Raw genomic sequence first — 22,929 nt, forward strand, 5'->3', positions numbered from 1 at the left:
CTTAAAATACTATGTCTTGCAAATAGAGCATGATCCAATATGGCAACAATCTGTTGGACCAAATCCGACAACCCTCTATAATATCAATATTGTTCCCACTCTCAGAATTCGGGATGAAAATGGAAGGAGTGAAATTGTGATGCATCAAGTTGAATGAAAATATGCAACATTGATTTATTTCTCAGGCATCAGCACATATCAAAATATAACTGTGTTTTAAGCCATTTCATCACAATCCTTGTCCCCAAAAACCTACATTTTCCCGCAAAGATCATGTTTCTACGTCAAACAGAACCAAAGTTATGATAAGATTGAAATTCGCAATACAGATCGTGGCGCAATTTACGATAATTTAAGCTATATTATTGAATTCCTTGACCTATTATTTTTGAAACGATTAATCTAGCGATTATTTTTTGATGCATCGATTAATCTAACAATTCATTTTTCCAATTCGATTATCGATTATCTCCCCATTAATTGACTAAAAGTAATTTATACATGTTGATTTACATATCTAAAAAAAAAAAAAAAAAAAAAAAACTCCATGAATTCCTTAACATTGCAATACTGTATATGTGTATTGCTCTTCAACTCAAAATTCCTCAAAATAAAGTTCAGTAAGAATATAAAAGAACAAAATAATGCATTCAGAGTCAGAGGTAGCATTCATTAAAAAATAAAAAGGCGTCATTCATGGTGTCATTCATGAACCAACAGAATTTAAGATTTATGTTGAAAACACAGACCTAGCTTCCTGAAAAATGTGCATCTTTTATTTCTTTATTCACATGAGAATAACAACAAATAAAGTAAGACACTCTGCCACTCACAATTTTCCTAAACTCAAGATTCCAAATGCTAATACAGAAAGTGCTTTTCCAACAAAAAATAAGAGAAAGAAATTGGAAAATTAAATAAATTTGGGGTTTTATAATGTTCATTCTTAGTTAAAAATTATAATTATAATAATGATGATGTAAATGATCTTGATTAGAACATGAACTGAAAATACAAAAGTCAGTCTTGGTCCCACACTAGGGGGGAGATGACACAAAATGATAAAAACTATAGAAATAAATCTATTCAGGAGCCACTAAATACTGTTTTATACCACTTACAATATTTACAAAATCCGATTCTTTAAAATGTGTGTGATCACTCATTCATTCCATTATTATGATCTATATTAAAGTTTGGGAACCACTGGTTTAGAGCAACTTCTCACCCTGACTCTGGAAAAGAGCAAAGCATGTTTTGTTCATATTTTAATGGTGAGAACCATTTGATGTTATGCACTCAGTTGTAAAGGAGAATGAGTTTTTTTTACGCTTGGCTCGGTGTGTGTGTGTGTGTGTGTGTGTGTGTGTGTGTCTGCTGCTGATGTCACGGCGGGTGTTTCCTCCTTGTCGCGTCGACGCGCTGCCGTCCGGTCACACCCGGGATAAAGGACGAGGGTTACGGGGAACAGCTTGCGCTTTTGAAACTCGGAGGAGCCACTCGCCATCTTTGTTTTGGTCAGACGACGCATCGGCATGCACATTTTGCGTCGACGTCATCGATTACGTCGACGCGTTGTCCCGGCCCTAGTGGGAACCATTGGTTTACAAGCATGGATCCAATTAAAAATGGATTCAGCTTACAAAAAAAACCTAAAATGTTCATACTTTCTTCCAAAGGTGAACATCTTTTTGACAAATCTGCCAGGCTAAGACATTTTTAAATAATCTATCATTAAACCTACTGAACATTGTTATATTAATCATAGTTTCTAATGAAAAGAAGCCACAGTTGGGTGAACATTCATTGTATTTGTGTGTAGAAATAGTTCTCTTGTGGATCCTAACCTTGGCTTCCCAGGTGATGTTTGCTGTCTGGCCTGGATCTTAATGGCTCCACGATGGGACATGCGTGGGGAGCCCCTGGGGGACCCTCGTGGGGAGAGTCTGGGGGACGCCCGAGGGGACGGCCGCGGCGCCGCCTCGGGGGACTGGTTGTGTGCTGCGGAGGGTGGGCTGAAGGTCGGGTGTTTCCTGGGGATGCGTTTGAGGAGGTGACTGACCCAGTGCTGCTGCTCCTCCTGAGAGCTGGTCAGCAGCAGCAGGTCTTTGGCCGTAGACATGTCATAGTTCACTGTTAGAGAGAGAGAGAAAGAGAAGAAAGAAACAGGTCAATCACTGTGAAAAGAAAAACTTTGGTTCCGATAGTCTTTCACAACATTTACTGAACCAAAGACTTCTATGTTTATACATCTACTGATGAATATTGACTTTTAGTGATAAAGAAAACAACACCTCAATTGGAAGAAAAAAAAAATAATAATAAAACTTAATAAAACCCAAAATGTTAAAACTGGTCAATAATGTGACAAAATGCTGAACCAAAAACGTCATTATTATGTTATGGGGCAGGGAAAACATTTTCTCCCTAATAGTGTAATGCAGGGGTTCTCAACTGGTTTCACCCTGGGACCCACATTTTGCCACGGTCATAAATTTGAAACCCAATTCAGACCAAATTTAGTTTTTCAAAAATAGCTGTTGAAAATACACATTTAGATTTATGTTTTAAAAAGGATTATGTATATTTTCCTGTGAAACATGCATTTCACAGTATGCCTGTCAAAAAAAGAGTTTCTTTCAAAATAAAAGACAAGTCCAACATGAGAGACATTGAGTATTTATTTATTTTTGACCTGCTGTCCGTGACCCACCCAGTACAGGCCCGCAACCCACCAGTTAAGAATCAATGGTGTAATGGATTAGAGATTAAAGACTTATTGCGTATTGTGTATGAGTAGTATCATACACAAATGCATATGTGTAAAATATATATATATATATAAGTTAAAGACTTTTGCAGAATCTCGACTTTTTCTTCTTCTTACTTTCACATAAGTAACTTATATATAAAGTTTATATACTGTATATAAAAAAGGCAAACAAGTTTTTAAGTTTTGGGCTCAGCATCTTGTTACATTATTAACCAGTTGTAACATTTTTGGTTTTATTACTTTTCTAAATTACATTTCAGGCTCAGCACTTTTGTTACATTATTGACCAGTTATTATATTTCAGGTTTTATTACATTTTAAAAAAAAACCAAAAAAAAAAAAACAATTAGGGTCTTGTTACATATCTCGCTCCAACAAGGCTCCAAGAACTAATACATAATAAATGGAAAGCCAAATATCTTTCCTTAGCTACAACTAATTACTTCTATTTATTACGTTCCTAATCACACACTATAGTGTTGTGTATATAATGAAATGAATTGGCTCTGTTTCCAGCTCCACTGTTATGTTAAGACCAACTGCTAAAAATGGATGTTTGTGTCCTGGAGGCGTAAAAACACAACACTATTATTCTCCCAATAGAGGAATTCTGTATCCACTTCCTAAGTTTGTGATTTTCCTCCTTTTAAAATCAATATCTTTTTATTATTTTATTCAAAGGGAGGGACTGGACGGGGGATGCAAGGGTGATGTGGAGATCGGGTTCTGTTCAAAATAACAAAAGCACATTGTGGTACATCTGCATGAAACGTGCTAAATAAATAAAGATGAATCATTTCATTGATCGTCTATGTGTACATTACAGGTCGATCTAAAAAAATTTGAACACCATGAAAAAGTTCAATATTTTTGGTCACTCATTTCATAAAGGTAAAATCATATATGATATGGATTCAATCATCACATTTTCAAGAAATAAAGACTTGACATATTTCAGTCTATCTGACATGAGTCTATATCAGGCCAAAAATGGAGTAGTTTGATCTCAAGTGGGCCACAGACCTTATGTAGGAAAACAAGTAATTTCAACATTATTGTGCTCATAGTTTCACTTCTATCTACACATAAAATACAAAATATGTAAGAAACCAAACATATCCAAGCAAAAAGATATCAGTCCCAACAGGATCTTCACTTTAAATTTCCTAGATTTTGTGACCAATTTCTATTTATTTAAGGGAAATATTATGTCATAATTTGAAGAAAATTGAAGGATTTCAAAGAATTTTGAGTTTTTCAACTGTTTAACTTTAAAAACTAGAGCACTCGGAGAGCGCAGACCTCCGCAAAGTACAGCACAAGTACCAGGCGGGATAAACACACAATGCAATTTCCTAACACTACTACATTACCCAATAGCCACCACGCTTATAGGAGAAGGCTCAGGCACAGCCCCTTTTTTCTGGGTATTTTCTCATTTTTCCACCAAATTTGAATGACATCAAAACTTATTTAAACTGTAAAGGGATTTTTCGGGGTGGTGTTTAGCTCAGTGGGTTGAGCGCCCGCCCCATGAACGGAGGCTGTAGTTCCTCACCTGCAGCCGGTCCAGGTTCGATTCCCGGCCTGGGACCCTTTGCTGCATGTCATTCCCTGCTCTCTCTGATCCCTTTCCTGTCAAGCAACTGTCATATAAAGGCCACTAGAGCCCAAAAAATCCTAAAAAAAAAAAAAACTGTATAGGGATTTTTGAATGTCGTAAATGGCCTTTCCAATGTTAATTTCCAAAAATCGCCGAGTCAGCAATCTGGATCGGATCCAGTTCGGTCAGATGTTGCATGTCATAGCTTTACATTATCCTGCAAAATCTTGAAAAAAAATGGATGACGATCTGACGGAGATATGAGTTTTAGAAATTTTGCTCCATGCTAAAGATCGGGGATTTTGCAATTTTTTGACATTTTTTTGTGACTTTGATCTTGAACCTATCTTCACCAAAATGATATGGTCTCATCTGTGGCCAAAAACCAATTAACAGAAAAAATTGAAGTGGATTCGTCAAAAATTGAGGACACTATCGCGTACACAATCAGACACACAAACATTACGACCACTACATTACTTTCGAAAGTAATAAACGCAGTGTAAAACATTACCTTCCACTCTGCGCTTGGCGGAGGTAATGACTGCAATCATGCAAATATTGTTGAGTTTCATTCACACAATGATTCATGTTTTCTCTGTCATTTTTACTTTCTCCTGTGGGCCAAACTGGATGCTCCAAAAGGCCGGATTTGGCCCGCTGGCCATGAGTTTGACAAAAATGGTCTATATCATATATGACTTTCACCTTCTAAACTTTGTGACAAAAAATATTGAACTTTTTAATGACATTCTATATTTTCAAAATGTACCTGTTGATAAGTACTAAGCATGTAACATGTCATCGTGTCATTCTGACCTCTGCAGGGAACAATCACTTCCTCTTTTTTGTCCAGATGGTCTTTGTGGCACTTGGTGTGGCAGCGGCGACACTCCAGCGCTGGCGGGGGTTTGAAGACGTGCCACAGAGGCCTGGTGCAGGCCTCGCAGCTGGAGGGGAAGTGGTAGAGCGTGAGGATGAACTCGTGGCCCTTATGGCTGATGTAGGGAGAGCGATCGCTGTACTGCACAGGCTCTGCCACCATGTCCTGCTCACGTTTGCTCTCGCCTTCGTTGGCGTAAAGGATCTGGGAGAGAAGTGAGGGGGACGCAGGGGGGGGTGAGTGGATGACATGGTGTCATAGAATGACACAGACACTGACGGTTCGCTCTCATTACCTGGAATATTCTTGGTATTTCTTTAGCATCTGCTCGGTACACGTCCGTTTGAGTGACAGGCCGGACATGAAACAGCTTGCTGAGAAGCAAAAGGAAAAGAAAACGGAGAAATGAGATATTTACCAACTGTTTCTACTTGGTGCCATGATTATGAAAAATCATGATAAAATGCATAATCTGGATCCAATCTGGATGAAACTCAGTGGAATAATTGATAAACCAACCATAAAAAACTGAGTCTACTTTCATAAACATCAGTCATCACGAACAGAGATGTACAATTTTTAACTTTTGCCAATGACGACATAATTATTATTATTTAAATTTTTTTAAACTGATCCAGAATCAGTACATTGATCCAGATCCCTTCCAAAGTGTAATGGAATCTTCCATGGTGTGAGTACTTTTGACATAACTCTGCTGACAGCTTTTGTTTTTACCTCCTGAAAATATATATTCAGTTTTGAAACACTGTCAGTTTAGCGGGACTAACAACTTTTTTATTCAAATGTGTCAGATATTTAACCAGTGTGATGTTAGTACTTTCTGCTGCTGCGTTCACCACTTTCCACAACAACTGTAATCCTCTATGATTAAAAGAGGTTCATTTGCGTTAGATTCAGCACAAAAGCAACAATATGCACAGTTTGCTAGTTTCAGGAGACATGTCTAATATTGACATGTGAAAAAACTTTACTATTGAATGCGTTTAGTTTTTTATCATCAGCTATTCTTGAAAAAAAAAAAAACAAAAACAAACATTTTACATTGTGCTTAATGGAGATAACATTTAGACAAAACGTTTCTAAGATATGTAAAAGCACTCCGTGGAAAGTCGTTTTTTATTTGTTCACCAGAATCTACAATATTATAATAAATCTAACCAATTCGAACATTATTAATGTCATTTTTGTTTTGTGTAATTTTGTGATGTCATATTGTGTTTTTACTGTCATTTTGTGTGTTTTTGTTCTCATTTTGTGTGCTCTTAATGCCGTTGGCTTGTTTTTTTAATTATCATTTTGTATATTTTTCTCACTCTGCATGTTTTTGTGCATTTTTGTGGTGGTTTGTGTGTTTTTGGTATCATTGGGTATATTTTTCTCTCATTTTGTTATGTATTTTTCTGTCATTTTGTGCAATTTCTTCTGGGAGCCACACAAATATCGGCCAAGGGCGGCCAGTTGCTCATTCCAGGAGTAGCGGGTACAACAAAAGTTATTTTACATTTACACTTAAATAAGTTCTTTATTTAACCACAGGGGGCGCACAGTCACTGTGTTTTTGTTGTAAGGAAGTTTCTGTGGTTAATCTTTCTTGCCCAGTTACATAAAATGAGTTAAAATCCTCTGTGGTCTGTTGTTGGAATAAACATGTGTAAATGAACTGATGCGTAGTATTGATTACATTGCAGCTATTGTATTGAAATGTTGTTTTTTCATAATATGTGTTGGAAAAAAGTAGTTCAATTTGTTTTAACTTGTTTAGAGTAAAACAAAGACATAAATTTAGAGTTATAGATCATTATTTTGCGAGTAAATTGCAAGTGACATTGCACTGGATGTGGGTCCTGAGGTAAATTGAGTTTAAACACCCCTGATTTAGAGGCATCTCAACATGTTTAAAATTTCAACCTACAACTGGGACTCCAATTAACCTAATGCACAGAGATTTATTCTGTCGGACACAAACACAAACAGGGTAACTGTCTCCTTGCCAAGAGTGTATATATATATATATATATATATATATATATATATATATATATATATATATATATATAGAGAGAGAGAGAGAGAGAGAGAGAGAGAGAGGAATTGCTGATTTCCCATCAGCCTCGGCTCTACTTGGCGTTTAGTTAAGTGTTCAAATGATGCCATTAAGGACTCACTCAATCTCCAGGGTCATAAAAGGGTTGGCCTGCTCCCGGTCCAGCTCACTGTTATAGAACAATATTTTCTTACTGCTCACCACCACATACTGTGAAGGAAACACATCAGAAAAAAAGTGACAAAGTGACTCAGTGGAGACGTGATTATTGAGAATAACCATCATTAATGAGAGGTGTATTACTTTCTTATCCCAGCCAAATCGCTTGGTGTTCTTGCTGGGGAGGGAAATCCATCCCTCCAGCCTGGAGTCTGGTGAGTGAAGAGAAAACAGAAAGATGTTGACATAAAGGCCAGCTTTGATGATGTCAATCCCTTCACAGAACATCTTGACATTTTCCTGACTCGGGCGCTCAGTTCTCAGGAGGAAATGACTCCTCACTACAAGCGAGTGAAGGGCAGGAATCAGGAAGTCCGGCTGGTTTCTTGAGCAAAAGCAACAGGCTTTTTTAGTGGGAAATGCAACAAGCTTCAAAGGATCTCAGGCACATTTGTGGCAAACGCGGTATGAAAACAACACAAAAGGGGAAGTTTGTTAAAACTGAGTCAAAAAAACAAGTGTTTGTAATTAAACCCAAAGCAAGCTCACTGGAGAAAAACATGAAATCCATTAAAAAAAACAAAAAAACAAAACACGTTAAGGTTTCATTTCTGGTCCTTGTGAGTTCTTCCCGACACTTTTGACACAACTAAGCGATCAGCAGATGCCTCTGAGGAAGACTGACAGTTGACAGTCGAAACATGTCAGGAGATCGAAGTAAACTTCCTGAAAAATCTTGTCTGAATAAATGGAACCATAACATTTCATTCAAAAAGGAGACAAAAATGAACTTGCTGGATTAAAAAAAAAAAAAAAAACACGTTTATTGAACATTTTCATTGTTTTTGTGTGGCTTATATTTATATATCTGTCACAACACTATGGCCCTCATTTATCAACCGTTCGTACGTTGAGATCTGAGCGTACGACCATAAACACGCAAGCATACGCTACGATCAGATCATACGCCAGGTCTGACCTCGTGTACGCAAATCTAAGTGTGTGGATTTGTGGTTCAGCAGCAAAACCTGACAGACATTGAAAATAAAGTAATTAAGTAAGTACACACATTCAGAACAGATAAAAAAATATTCTTAAAACAAATTGAACTCAATAAATGGAATATACAAAAAGCCCACGTTATGATTGAAACCACTTTTTTGGTTTTCCAAACTATACCTTTAAATCCTGTTTTCACTCTGTCAAAAAGTACATCTTTGATTTGCTGCACCTCAGATGTGAGGATTTTCTTTCTTTCTTTGCCAGTGTTTGTTTGACTTCAGTGGGCGGGGCATCCAAACCAGGAAGATTTAAGGGCGTGACATGTTAATGAAGATGAAATTTAGCCACCGCATTCATCAACACCCAATCATTTATTTTGTACACTGGGAACTGGTCAAATACAAATGTTTCATGAATCACGCGTTGGTCCTGTCGTCCGGCCTAATGTGAACTCAGATTTGCACCCAATTTTACGCATGGTTGATAACTGAAGGCCTTTGGCTTTACTGCAGAAATTAATGATTTTTTTCAAGAGATTTCTGCAGAAAACTAGAACAAGTGATTAAAACTCACATGCACCCAAACTTTTACCGCATTCTACAAAACGTTTAGCATCAACTTTCAAGTACTGACATGTGCAGCTAACATCAGTGAGCAGATCATGCAGATTAGACCCGTGCTTCCTATTTTGGGTCCTTGTGCAAAGTTTGTAAAGCAGTGGTTAAGGAATCCTATAGATAAACGTTAGTACCACCATGCAGGGTCACCTTCAGATTCAGGCTCAGAGGACTGATCATACGTGAGGGCCAGAGGACGCTCGCCCTGCTCCTCATGCCCGTCATATTCATCCTCCTCCTCCTCAGAGCCAGAGTCAAAAAGAGTGCGGGCAGAGTGAAGGTTGGGCCGAGTGTCGATGCAGACAGATTTGTGTGTGCGTTGGTAGGTGAAGGACATGGACTCTGAGGTGTGAGATTGAGTAATGCGCACTGTGCCAAATTTTGAAAGAGAGGAAGGGGTGAAATGAGGGAAGAAAAGGAAAGAAAGAAGGAGGTCAATGTGAAAAGGAAACCAAAGGAAGTCAAAGCTAGGAAAAGATCCAGGAGACGACGTGGGAAACCAGCGTAACGGTAGGAGTGAAGAAGTGAAGCTTGTACCTGGGTATCCATCACCAGGGTCCAGATCATTCCCACTGCTGATACTGGTGGATTCTAGAGAGTGAACGCTGAGGGATGTGATCTGAGATCGAAGCTGCTCGATGTCGCTGTCTTTACTGTCCAAGGCCATCTGGAGCTCCTGACGGACCTGGTTCTCCTCGGCTATCAGCTGAATAACAGAGACACAAACTCATCTTCTATTCAATCTAATGTCAGCGTGAAAGATTTTTTCACATAAAATCATATTGTATGACTTATAGATCAATGAATCGAACATCATTTGCTCCAAAAACAAAAAGAAAAGGGTCAAAACTGATGAAGTGGATTATTTATTTTATTTTTTTTAACTTTATTCATACCGTGATTATTTGTTATCCTTCACCACACAAGGACAGTGATTCCCTTGACACCATTTTTGTTCTAGTTTGTTCCCAATATTTCCTGTGATATCAGAATGAAGCGAAAACACTTCGCTGCACCCGTCTACAGCAGGGGTTCTCAACCATGGGGTCAGGACCCCATTTGGGAGGGAGTCGCAAGATGCCTTCAAGAAACTAGGAAGATTTTTTTTAACAATTTGAGCGCATTTTTCGTAATTTTTACCCTCTTTCTGTAACCAAACTTATTACAAACTATTTTCATCACTTTTTCTTGCCATATTTTTGCTCCTTTTAATGCATTTTTGATACATAACTCCCATTTCTGCCACTTCATCAAATTTCAATATCTTTTCTGCACATTTTTTCCACTTTCAAGACATTTTCTGCACGTATAAACCCTTTCCATCACTTTTCCTACCTAATATTGCATATACTGACAGATTGTTGTAATTTTTATCCTCTTTTCACCATATTTCATGCTTATTTTTGCTCATTTAACCACTGTTTGTCACTTAGAGATGGCCCTGTCTCCACATGACTGTTCTTCAACGTTCGTGTCTATGTTCAACCACCTTCAAGTACAGTGGGGGTCTCTGGCACTTTTATGTTGGGGGTCGCAGGCTAAAAAGTTTGAGAACCACTGGTCTACAGGACTCAACATCCCACAATGCAATGTGTGAAAATGTCAACAAACGGCATGTTTAGAATGAAAAGCAAAATACAATTTTAAGAGTTACAATTTTGACCTTTTTCCTTTTTTTTTGGAATAAATTATGTTTGATTCATTGATCTGTAAAACTACACTATGGTTTTATTAGGAAAAAGAAAAATATTGGACGTAGAAGCTTTAAGTCGTTGTTTAAAGAGAGAAAAATAACCTTCATTAACATCAACAAAAAGGGTCAAACTAAAGGCCGATAAGCAAAAACCAGTTAATATGTTTAATATTACGACTTTAAATGGTTAAGATTTGAGAGAAGAAGCTAATTTTGATAGGAAAATGTATGGAATATGTGTGTATGTATAAAGTAAACCAGCGACTTTCAACTGGTGGGTCGGGATCCAAAAAGGGGTTGCGGATCTGTACTGGGTGGGTCGTGGACAGCTGGTCAAAAATAAATAAATACTTAATGTATGTCATGTTGAAATAAACTTTTCTTTTGACAGGTATGCTGTGATATGCATGCTGCACAGGAAAATATATGAATTTACGTTTAAAAAAAAAAGATTATATGTTTGTGTTTTTAATCCGTGTACCTTTCTTTGGTTATTTTGTTTCAAAACAAAAATTTGTGGGTCAATGACGTTTCGTTAAAGAGTTCTATCTGCCAACATTACCGAACAGTGTTACGGTCCAAATAGTATCCATATAAACTGATGACTGGGTGGAATTTTGCTCCCCCATCCTGACATAAAAAGAAGCAAAGCATAATTCACATTACTGGTGAATTGAAACGTTATTAATACATTAATAAATCAAAACCAAAAATGGATGTTACGTAAAACACGCACATATTTGGAACCAGAGGTGGTGTAATGAATCTACTGGTGCTCCTCATTTCTTATGATCAACTTCCATTTGTGTTGACGGCTGCTGTTAGTGGTAAAATAAAGTGCAAAATAAACATTTTTACTACCCTAAAAAAAAGCTGTATTTTTTTTTTGCAAAAGTGTTAAATGGTAGAAGTTCTAACATCAATTGTTCCTCACACCAGCCTCACAGTTAATAGTCAGTCACCAGTTTATTTGGATACTATTTGGACCGTAACACCGCAAAACAAAACATAATCGTGAGCAGCTTTTTACGAGCTAAAACATCCACAGACTGAATTAAAACAGGAGCAGGACCAGAAAACTGCTGAAATAAATCCTGAACAATCCTATTGTGTGTGGAGACCTGGTCCAAGACCTGTGGAGGGAAACGAGGTGCAGCGGACTTCAGTTCTCGCGCTAATGTCCCCGTAAATACCACACAAACGAAACAAGTTTTCTTTTTTTTTAAAAAAAACAAAAAAACAAAAAAAAAAACCTGCTTATCTGGTTTTTCCGTATTTCTGTTTTGGTTTTAAATCAGAAAAACAAAATAACCACACTGTTATTTTGATTTGGTTTTAAAACTGAATAACCAAAGAACAAAGGGTACACAGATTGTTTTAAACAGCTATTTTTTTTAAACTAAATTTGGTTGAATTCTAAAAAAAAAAAAAAGTGGGTCGCGATTTAATGACCATGGCAAAATGTGGGTCCCAGGGTGAGACCAGTTGAGAACCACTGGTAAAGCCAATAGTAAAATCCTCTCAAATGGTGCACACAACATTTTAAAAGGGACTAAATGTCTGGATTTTCTTTAAATCCCACAGAACCAGAGATGCAGCTTGTTTTGAAGCCGGGCATGTCTTTAAACTGGATGTAATTTGTGGCGGTGTGTGGGCGTACTGACCGCCTGCATCTCTGTCATCTCCTTCTGGTATTTGAAGATGGTGCTGTTGAACTTCTCCTTCTCTGCTCGGAGCTCCAGCTGTAGCTTTCTGTTCTCCTTGTCCCTCTTGTGCACCTCGGTGTCGATGCTCCGGTGGCCCCCGCGGCCTTTCTCTCTCCTGTACATCACCTCGTGCAGCTTGTTCACAGCCTGAAAGCAACACGGGTGCAGATTCACAGGGCTGCTCATCACCAGTAGGAGTCAGAGAAACTGTCTAAGATTTTGTTAGAGTCACAGTAAGAGTTCAACACAAGCCTGAAGCAGAAACACTTCTCTGAACTACTAATGACGGTTGTTTTTCCTGACCTGTGTAGGCACATACCTGAATTTTCAGAGTTTTTTCACTCTGCAGCTGCTTCTCGAAGGACATTTTGACAGAACTCAACTGTTTCTTCTCCTCCTTGACTCTCTGGAAGTCTATAAAAAACCGGAGGAATAAAAAGGATCAGGGATGATGTGCTTTGTTAAGGATCAGTTACTCCTTAGTTACTTAAGAGCAAAGGAAACTCACGTTGCTGCATTTCTTTCAGCTGATTGTTCAGTTCTTCCTTCTCATTGGCCAGGTTGGCCACGTCCACCGTCAGGGTTCGATTGGACTCCTCCAGCTGTGAAAGGAAGCAGAAGGAGGGTAGGAAATTGCTGGTTCGAACGCATCCATTTCATGAAAGTTTGAAGCAAAAGATGCAAACATGTAGACCAGGGACGTCAAACTCATTTTAGTTCAGGGGCCAAATGCGGAGCAGTTTGACATTAAGTGGGCCACAGATTAAAGGCAGGAAAACAAGTAAATTCAATTATTGTGCTGTAGTTTGCACTTCCACGTATAAATGATAAATACAGCATGCAAGGCACGGCAATATCCAAGCAATAAGTGACAGATATCAGTCAATGTCAAAGTTATAACTACAGGAGGAATCTGGACTTCAGAACCAAGTGTGTTCGAACAACAATGAGGAGCATGTGCACCTCAGTCAAGACCTAAAACAATGTCCAAGCATGAGACTGTTTAAAAAAAGGCTCAAACTTAAAATATTAACCGAATACAGGTATGAAGTACTTGAAATCTCTTACACTGCAATCAGGATTATACACGGGTGATTGTAGATATAATTTTATATATAGGTTTTGGGTGTTAACAGGCATATTGGGAAGGGGAGCACTATGTGAATGAATGTATATGAATGCAAACTGGACATTGTGTATATATCTGATAAATATGTATGTTTGTATATATACATGTATATATGAAAATAGGTCATCTATATTAGATAACAGTCTTTATTTACATGTATAATACTATTTTTAATACAAAAAGACATTTGTAATATATAACTATTAAATACTGGACAATGGGTAGGATTTGATAAGTTTACTTCTTCCTACCCCTTACGGGCATGCTAATCTGATATGAGATATGTATGTATGTGTGGGTCTAATTAAACATATTCATATATTTTTTTTGTATAACTACATTTTCATAAGATATAATTAATTTTATTTAATAACATCAAATGGTGTATATATTTTTGGATGTATGTAGGTATAGGAATATTTGATATGTATGTGATTGCACAAAATGTATTGAATGTCACACGCCTGAAAAAAAAATGCTGAATCCTAAATTTCCTTGATTTTGTGACCAAGTTTTTAAAAATTAATTTGGGGAAATTTTGTAGAATATAATTGAGAAGAATTGCATGATTTTGAAAATTTGAGAGTTCTTTCAACAATTTCCGATTTTAAATGACTGCCATGATGTGATATAAACATAAGAAAACTGTGATCTCTTCAAATATTCTTCAGTATCTTTGAATTTGTGTAAATGCAGGGGCTGAGATATATACACAACTGGATTAATTGGTAATTTACACAGTGGTTCATGCTTTCTATGTAATTTTTACTTTCTCCTGAGGGCCAAGTTAGATCTTCTAAAGGGTCGAATCTAGCCCCTGGGCCTCGAGTTTGACTCATGTGATGTAAATTGTCCATTTTTGTAATGCAAAAACACAAAACAGGCCGAGTGGACTGTTAGTCACATTTGTGAAGTTTATGAAATGTTAACAGATTTCTGATATTCTAACGTTGAATCATTTCAAGCAATATTTTAATTTAGGGGAATTTGTTACATTTATATGCAAACCCTTTCCAAAAAATTAGCATATCATGGAAAAGTTGTTTAATTTTCACAATTCATTCAAAAAGTTAAACTTTCATAGATTATAGATTCAGGGCCAACAATTCAAACGATTTCAAGTTTTTATTTGTTTGTTTTTACATAATTTGGGCTTCCAGCTCATAAAACCCATGAAAGCAGGATTTCAAAAAATTAGAACACTGTGAAGAAATCACTATTTACTTTTCAGTTTTTGCAGTATTCACAGTAATCAATTTTTTGAAATCCTGAAATCCGTCCGTATGTATTATTTATATCATATTTACATTATAAAAGCATATTTTCAGAGTGTATATGGGTGAAATCCTTATTAATGTATTAAATTGTTAATCCCTGCCTGACATTCTTCATCCTCACCGAGCTGATGGTGGACTCTTTCTCACTGAGCTCCTGTTTGTGTCTGGCAATCACGTCTTTGATTTCCAGCTCCTTCATGATCTTCTCCTTCTCTAGTTCTGAGTACTGCTCCTCGACAATAGAGCGAGACAGCTGCTCTGCGTCCGCTTTGGTCAGACTGGCCTCAAGCTGGCTCGTCATGGACTCCCTGATGGGAGAAAAGACGGAGCATAAACCATCGTCATTATTACCTTACAGCACTGGCAGAGCTGGATAAGTCATAGAATTACACAAAGTCTCAGCGGTTTCCCTGTGGTTTACTAATCCTGTACGTGCAGCATGTCCATACATTAATCATACAATAACCTTTGTGTCATTGCTGGGTCTGTGTCAGCTACTCGTCCCTGCTTCAGTTAGCACATTAAACACACTGAGGCAGGGATGACATGGATTGTGTCAACATTACTGTGGTTTGCATTTGCATCGAAGTTTTAATCTCAGTTAGAAACAGTGATGCACCATGTTCCTGCTAAAGCGATTACCTTTCCTCTTGGTATTCTGCCAACCGCTCCTGTGCTTCTTTGTACATTTTATTCCTCTGTTCACACTCATCCTTAATCTCCCGAATCTGGGTCTTGTAAAGGGTCTGGGAAAACACAGGGAAGAAGTTTAATTAGTTATGAAACGCACATTAAAAAGCCACTTTCAACATTTTCTCGACACGATTACATTAACTCTTCCAGCAAGTTCTTTTTGAATAATATATTAAGGTTTTATTTATTCAAACAGCTGTTCTTCAGGAAATCAATCAATCAATCAATCAATCAATCAATCAATCAATCTTTATTTGTATAGCGCCAAATCATAACCAATGGTATCTCAAGACACTTTACAGTAGAGCAGTCTTAAGGACGGACTCTTCATTTTATGGATACACACATATGCATATATACGTATATACACATACATATGTATCCCACACCCAACATGAATTCATCATGGCGGCAAGGAAAATGTACTTTGATCTCCTGACATGTTTCGACTGCCAACTGCCAGTCTTCTTCAGGGGCGTCTGCTGATCGCTTTGATGTTTCCTGTCATGTCAGGAGATCAAAGTACATTTCCTGAAAAACAGTTGTCTGAATAAATGAAACCTTAACATATTACATTACCTCTGTTATCGTTCTGGGTTGGGTTATGGTTTAACTGTTTAACTGACAGACATTAGCAATATTCATGCAGGAGAGTAAAACATTTACAGTAAAATACTGCTCTGCTTCCAGTTGGTCCTTCAGTTCTTTGATGTGTCCATCAGCCTCTTGTTTTTCCCTGAAACGGATCCAAAAACCAATCATTTCCTGCTTCTGGATCACTCCTCATTCCTCAAATAACATTTATTTCAGAAACGTCTTGTCTTCTTCTATGTTTTTGCAGGTGTGCGTGTGTGTCCAACCTGCGCAGATCCTGGTTGTGTTTCTCCAGCATTTGTTTTATTTCCAGCAGTTGGTTGAGCTCCTGTTTAAGCTGCTTCTCTGAGGAGCGCAGCACGGCCACCTGCTGGTTCTGCATCTTCAGATCACTCTGGCTCAAACCACGCTTGTGGATTTCATCCTCCAGACGCAGACCGAGCTGCCTCACCTGTTGATAGAAAGGAGATCAAAACTTCAGAAGAACAAAAGGTAACAAGGTCACAGATCTTCTTGGGGGCTTTATTCAAACATCAGAAAGCTTCTCTAATACTTTCTCCTATAGCCGTACCTCCTCTCTAAGCTTCTCCTTTTGTGCCTGCAGCTCGGCCAGTTTGTGTTGGGCCTGCTTGTAGTCGCAGTCCAGCATGGAGTGGTCCTTCTCCAGCTGCAGCAGCTGTGCCTCCACCTGCAGCTTCAGGCTGCGCTCCTCCTGCAGGGTGCTCTCCATCTCTGGACCACAGAGGAGAACACACACACACACAGAGAGAGAAAACATAAAACACTATTAAGCAAATGTCTGCAGTCTCTATGACAGGGCTTTTCAACTTTGGGGTCAGCTGTAATTTAAATGGGGTCACATAAAATGTCTAGTAATTACTGATTAAAATATGTATTGCTCATTGTATCACCTCCAGCTCAGACATGGGCAACAGGAGGGTCGGGGTCCACATGCGGCCCACGGTCTAATTGTGTATGGCCCCCAAAGTAAATTACAAAACGAATAAAAAGAAACACACACAAATGTCAGAAAATTTTACAAAATGACAACAGAAATGCACTAAAAGACTCATTAAACATAAAATTGCAGAGTAATACACAAAAGCACAACAAACATACATAAAAATAACACAAAAGAAATCTAAAATGTGAACAGAAACACAGAAAATTAACAAAAAGTTGCATAAGATGATTGGGAAATACACAAAAATAACAAAGTAATGCATGAATTGACAACACAAATATACAAAATGCCTAAAAAAATACATTCAACATTTTTTGAAATTATTCAATTATTATTACAATGAAATTATTTCTAAACCTAAAACATGAACACAATCTTAAATAAATGTATTCTACACTTTAACTTTCTCTAATATAAATCTAGTTTAAACAACCTCTCAACCTTTTCCTAAATGTCCTAAATCTATGAACATAGATGTATACATAGGAAAATATTATCACATCAGAAGATAAAATTACTAACTTATCTTAAACGGTTTCTAAGAAAAGCTGTCCCCTTTGAAGATAAAGAAAAGCGGAATGATGACAACTCCGGAAAATATAATTGCACGCTTCTCATTTTCGAACTCCATCAAGGTGTTGATAACCTGAAGCCACACACCAAATTTGGTTATCCTATCTTAAACAATTTCTGAGAAAACTGTCCCCTTTAACTCGGACGGACGCACTCATGGATGGACGAACGGAGCTCAAACCTACATCCCCCTTCCACACTTTGTGGCGGGGGATAATATAAAAATATCTGAGCTACTCATGATTAAAAAAAATTCTAGGAAAAAACAGTCTTTCGAGGGCCCCCAGAAATGTGTGATATCAAAATGTGGTCATGTTTGGGAACCACTGCTCTATGAACTCTTCACTCACGTTTCCTACAGCGGAGAACACGACATCGAGTCATGTCTACACTTTCTGCAACAACTTTATCAGTATTAATATGTATTAAATCCATTTTTTCCCAATGCAATCAAGCTTGAATGTTTACCTTTCAATGCCTCGGACTTTGCATCCTCGATAGATTGGTAGATAGTGTTTTTGTCGACGAGCTTGGCTTTGGTGGCTTTGTGTTCAGCCTCTTCCTGCTCCAAACTCTGCTGAAGTGACCTCAGCTTGAATGTCAGGTCAATCTCCTGGTTGCCCTTTTCCTTAAAAGTTACATTACAATAGTCGATATGATTAATGCAAAGGTTTCATGCTAATCTAGCATTTCAAAAAAAAATACCACCAACCTTCTCGAGGTCATTGAGCTTTTTTTGTAGCTCCTTCTTTTCAGTCTGGACCTTGGACAGAGAGGATTTCCCCTCCTTAACCTCCTCCTCCAAGATGGACATGTGTCCTAAGGAAGAAGAAAAGAAAATGTCTATTATGATCTACTATAGATGTTTAGATATATTCAGATAAAACATGCAAGAATTGACATATATCTCAGTGACGGTAACGGTTTAGACATTACATAACACTACAGCTCATGTCCAGCTTTAAATAAGCAGGAACATTTAACTCATGTTTATTTGCATTTTAACAAACAACACTCTTTGCTGCGTTTGTATCACGAAGGGAAAATCATGCATCACAGGAACAGGTGAGGCTGTTTCTCAGCATGGATCTCCACGCTGAGTCTTAGTTTCCGAAGAGGCTCATTACAACAAGGCCTGGCAGTGCTCGGGATGTTGGCTTTCTCAACCTCCTGCTTCTGTCTCAGCCTTATGAGTAGATATTTCCACTATGATCAGAAAGTTCCCAATGTTTAGTCCAGAAAAGAAAAAAAAAAAACTATTGCACAATCAAGTCTTCATATTCAAATTGTATAATGTTTTAATTTCTGCCTCTTGTTTAAGGTAACCAAAATACACTATTTCCTTAATTTTCTATTACTTTCATCAGTTCATGTTGACTTCAAACATAAATAACATGAAACAATAAATAAAAAAAAACAATTAATAGATATTTTTTTCAATTAACAGCAATTTAACACATCTATTTACAGGCATTTAACTAAATCATAATTAATTAAAAACTACACCTTCATAATGTTTTTTTTATTGTTTTAAAAGGGTAAAGCAATTTAAGTACTTAGCAAACAATGACATATTTACAAATGATGCTTTTAAACAGAAATATTGTACATTTTTTCATTACATTTTCTGACTGAAAGGTAGATTTTTAATCATATTATTGTTGATTTAATATTTCACTACTGATTTTAAATGTTTTTACTGCTGATTTTAATGTTCCTAAATATTTTTAAACTGTTAAATGTTTTCTTTTGCGCATTTTAATCACGTAAAGGACATTGCACTATACAAATAACTTAGCCTAGCATAAAGTAAAATTATTCAAAAGAATCAAGCCTAAAGTGCTAAAGCCAAATGAGTCACCTACGTCCAAACAACTGTGGAGAAAAATATATGAAACCAAAACATAATTTTCCTTCTGCTTACCATGTCTTAAGCCCCATTCGCACAAGATAAGTATTATCTGGGGACCCCCAATAAATAAATGACCCCCCAACGTCTGTTTTTATGTGGCGCATTCGCGCAGGATAGCCAAAGCCTGAGATCTTGCTGAAATTTACGGATATCTATCGGATATGATGAACGCGCTGCACATTGCGTAACATTCGCTCACATTGTTTTCAACGTGGCGGGCGCTAAGAAGAAAAGCAGGCACTGGATGGGAGAAGAAACCTTAAAACTTGCCAAAAGTAAATAAACATGAGTCCCAGAAACTAAACAACGCATAATCACACATCAGATCCCACCCATTTCTGTCCAAATCACAGAGACCTACTGTATTCGCATTGGATTACTATTATCACAGGACCTCAGAGTTCAGCAAAATATAGTAGGTAATTTGCGGGGGAATTTTTACTTTACAAATTACTCACATGGCCGATTCGCACAGAATTAACATCACAGACTTTCTCCGCAATTATAAATCTCATGTGGTCCCTTGGCAAAACTAATCCTGTGTGAATAGGGCTTTAGCTACATTTTTCACTTTTGTGTGTGATTGTGTCACTCTGTGTGACTCAAATGTTCATAAACAAATGAAATAAAATGATCTGTCTTCCTGTATTGAACCCTCTCTTTTTGCCTCAGTTTGAGTTTCACCTCCTCTAGAACATTCTGTGTCTTTAATGTCCACGTCTCACCCTGCAGGTCGGTGATGGTTTCTGTTCCCTGGTTGTGATCTCGCCTCTCCTGCTCCAGCTCTGCCTGCAGTCCTCTCAGCTGCTTCTCCAGCTCCACCTTGCTGTTCTCCAGCTGGTCGCACCTCTCCTGCATCTCTCTGAGGTTGGCCTCCAGGTTCTGGGCTTGTTTTTGCACTTCTGACTGAGTCTTTTTCAGCCGCACCACTACATCTTGCTCAGCCTGAAGCATGCTGTTGGCTTCTTCCAGCTACACATGAGAAAGAAACAGTCAGTGCAGCAGATAAAGACAATATTTCAATCTGTGGTTACAGATTCTGCTTTTGATGTCGATTTCTTGATTTTCTGATGTGCAGATACTTAGAAACACAGATTCAATGCGTAAGATCATAAATAAAAGAAGAAGTGAGAGTGATAAAAGCTTTCCACACTTGTTTTTGCAGCAGGATGTTCTTTTCATTAGAGATGAGGGAGTTCTGGTTTCTCTTCTTCAGATCCTCCAGCTGGTCCCTCAGGTTATTTACTGTAGAATGAACACAAAATGCTGGATTTATTAGAATTCAGACACACAGAAAGCTTCACACGAGCACTTTGATTTAAACACAGTGGAAAATGACCCATTAGGATACTTTAGAGCATCCATTGCCCTTCAATTGTCTGATTGACTGGTTTCACGACACTCTCGTGCAGGGCTGGGGTCAATTATAATTGTAATCGCGTAATTGATAATTAATTACAGTTATGACATGATGTGTGTTGTAATCATAATTTAATTGTAATTGAGTTAAGATAATTTAATTTGTAATTGACATGGAAAATCTATAAAAACATGTAGTACAATTTAATTAAATGCAAAACTGCGGAACCATGTTTTATTTCTATGGCTTACATAAACGTAGTTAATAATAATTAAAATTTGTTTCATATAAACTTTTTCCACGACCTGTCAGTTTTCATGAGGATCCTTTTACCATTTCAAAAAAGAAATTGAAATCTATAGGTATATTAACACAAAAAAGGCTCTTAGCAGCGCACACTCGCCCAGAGCATGTGTAGAACTAAGTGGACTATTGAGAGTGCCGCGATGGGGGGAGAGACTTGGAGGACGGCCAAAATACAGTAAGAAAACCATTCAACTCTGACCTAGATAGCAATATAATAACCATTTTTGTCATCAAAAGGCAGGTCTCAGTGTTGTTTTTGTAGTTTTATAGAAGAAAACCAATGTTGAGGCGTCACTAAAAATACTTCAAATTCACTACCAATTACGGAAGAACGAAACAAGCTAGAAAAAAAAAAATTTCAGATGAAAGTAGAGTCTCTAATCTTTCAGAATCTGATTTCAGATCGTTATAGTGCAAAATATTCTGTGGGTCTTGAAAGATCAGTGAAAATCATCTAAAATGCCTGGCAATATGGGGTAGGCTGCTCTGAAAATGGCTGGCAGTGAATGAGTTAAATGCTGAGTTATTGTTATTAAATACACATTAGTAATTGAGCATGTAATTATAATTGACTTACATGGAAAATTAATGAAATTAATTTAAATGTTTATTCTAACTGGAAAAAATGCTGGTCACTGTAATCATAATTGAGATGTAATTGAACAACCCTGCTCTGGTGACCGTTTATGCAGATTTAAGCCTCACATTCGTTCTCCAGGCTGCGTTTTCGGTCTGCTTCGATCTCCACCTTACGCAGGCTCTCAGTGCTCTGATGCTGCAGCAAAGCTCGCTCTCTTTCCAGCTGCCTCAGTGAGGCCTCCACTCTCTGCCTGCTGCTCATCTGAAGAGAAAGAGTTTTAAACACAGGATGAGAATAAAGACAAACTCTCACCGACTTCATAACACCACATAACTAAACTAACCTCCTTATCCAGTTCGTTGACCAGCTTGTCTAAACGGTTTGTTGCGTTTCTGGGGAGAGGAAAGAACATTATAATGTTCTGAAATGTCTGCTTAAGTGCTAACTTACAACCATTATAAGTGCGGCGTTCAACTTTTCAAAATTAAACATACCCAGCAGCTAATTTAGCACTAAACAGGCAGCGAAGCACAACCACAACGCGGCCCATGCTTTATTTTGCAGCTGCTGTTATGTTTCTTTTTAGCATCTGCAATTACGCAAACACATGTAACACACAACATGGAATTTTCTTGAGCTGCAGGAAGAAACCTGCAATCTTTTCATGGTCGGTTCTGTTTTAGCAGCACATAAATGGCTAAAAACAATCCTGGTTAGCATTCTGGATATTTAAACTATTGTAGTGTTCTGGTAGACAAAGACTGCTTTCACCCTAACGTGCGGTCACGTGTGTGACTTTAAAGCTGTCTCATAATTTTAACATGTGGAATAACTGTTGGGTCTTACTTGCACTTTTGCTCCAGCTCATCTTTGGCTTGCATTTCATTGTTGAGCTGCTCCTCCAGCTGATGAAGCTTTTGCTGAAGCTGCTCAGATACACAGACAAATGACTATAAAAGCCTCCAATTCTAATCCCTTCAATTCTAATGTGTCTGTTTTTTCCATTACAGCTGGAGTTTCCTGTGTCATATAAAACAATA

The 22,929-nt window shown here is 37.7% G+C and overlaps 1 protein-coding gene across 10 annotated transcripts in view; it reads right to left on the reverse strand.

Moving 5' to 3' along the window:
• LOC114457802 (rho-associated protein kinase 2-like) overlaps positions 1-22,929 on the reverse strand; it is a 46,618-nt gene that overhangs the window by 3,128 nt on the left and 20,561 nt on the right. For 7 of the 10 annotated variants that reach the window (XR_003672957.1, XR_003672958.1, XR_003672959.1 and 4 more), the window contains exons 11-32: positions 22,736-22,815; positions 22,233-22,281; positions 22,015-22,150; positions 20,797-20,888; positions 20,369-20,615; positions 18,444-18,550; positions 18,200-18,359; positions 16,766-16,926; positions 16,461-16,645; positions 16,267-16,336; positions 15,550-15,653; positions 15,029-15,215; positions 13,010-13,103; positions 12,821-12,915; positions 12,460-12,648; positions 9,640-9,808; positions 9,253-9,471; positions 7,628-7,695; positions 7,446-7,534; positions 5,555-5,633; positions 5,196-5,463; positions 1,848-2,133 (exon numbers count right to left, since the gene is read on the reverse strand). Coding sequence is in view for 6 of the 10 variants with exons in the window: in XM_028439885.1 (XP_028295686.1) it covers positions 1,848-2,133; positions 5,196-5,463; positions 5,555-5,633; positions 7,446-7,534; positions 7,628-7,695; positions 9,253-9,471; positions 9,640-9,808; positions 12,460-12,648; positions 12,821-12,915; positions 13,010-13,103; positions 15,029-15,215; positions 15,550-15,653; positions 16,267-16,336; positions 16,461-16,645; positions 16,766-16,926; positions 18,200-18,359; positions 18,444-18,550; positions 20,369-20,615; positions 20,797-20,888; positions 22,015-22,150; positions 22,233-22,281; positions 22,736-22,815 (3,134 nt within the window). In the remaining 4 variants the exon portion in view is untranslated. Of the gene's footprint in view, positions 1-1,095; positions 1,587-1,847; positions 2,134-5,195; positions 5,464-5,554; positions 5,634-7,445; positions 7,535-7,627; positions 7,696-9,252; positions 9,472-9,639; positions 9,809-12,459; positions 12,649-12,820; positions 12,916-13,009; positions 13,104-15,028; positions 15,216-15,549; positions 15,654-16,266; positions 16,337-16,460; positions 16,646-16,765; positions 16,927-18,199; positions 18,360-18,443; positions 18,551-20,368; positions 20,616-20,796; positions 20,889-22,014; positions 22,151-22,232; positions 22,282-22,735; positions 22,816-22,929 lie in introns of those variants that run through there. The other 3 variants (XR_003672960.1, XM_028439891.1, XM_028439886.1) reach the window with 2 other exon arrangements.

The sequence above is a fragment of the Gouania willdenowi genome, chromosome 24, assembly GCF_900634775.1.
Source record: "Gouania willdenowi chromosome 24, fGouWil2.1, whole genome shotgun sequence".
NCBI classification, from domain to species: domain Eukaryota; kingdom Metazoa; phylum Chordata; class Actinopteri; order Blenniiformes; family Gobiesocidae; genus Gouania; species Gouania willdenowi.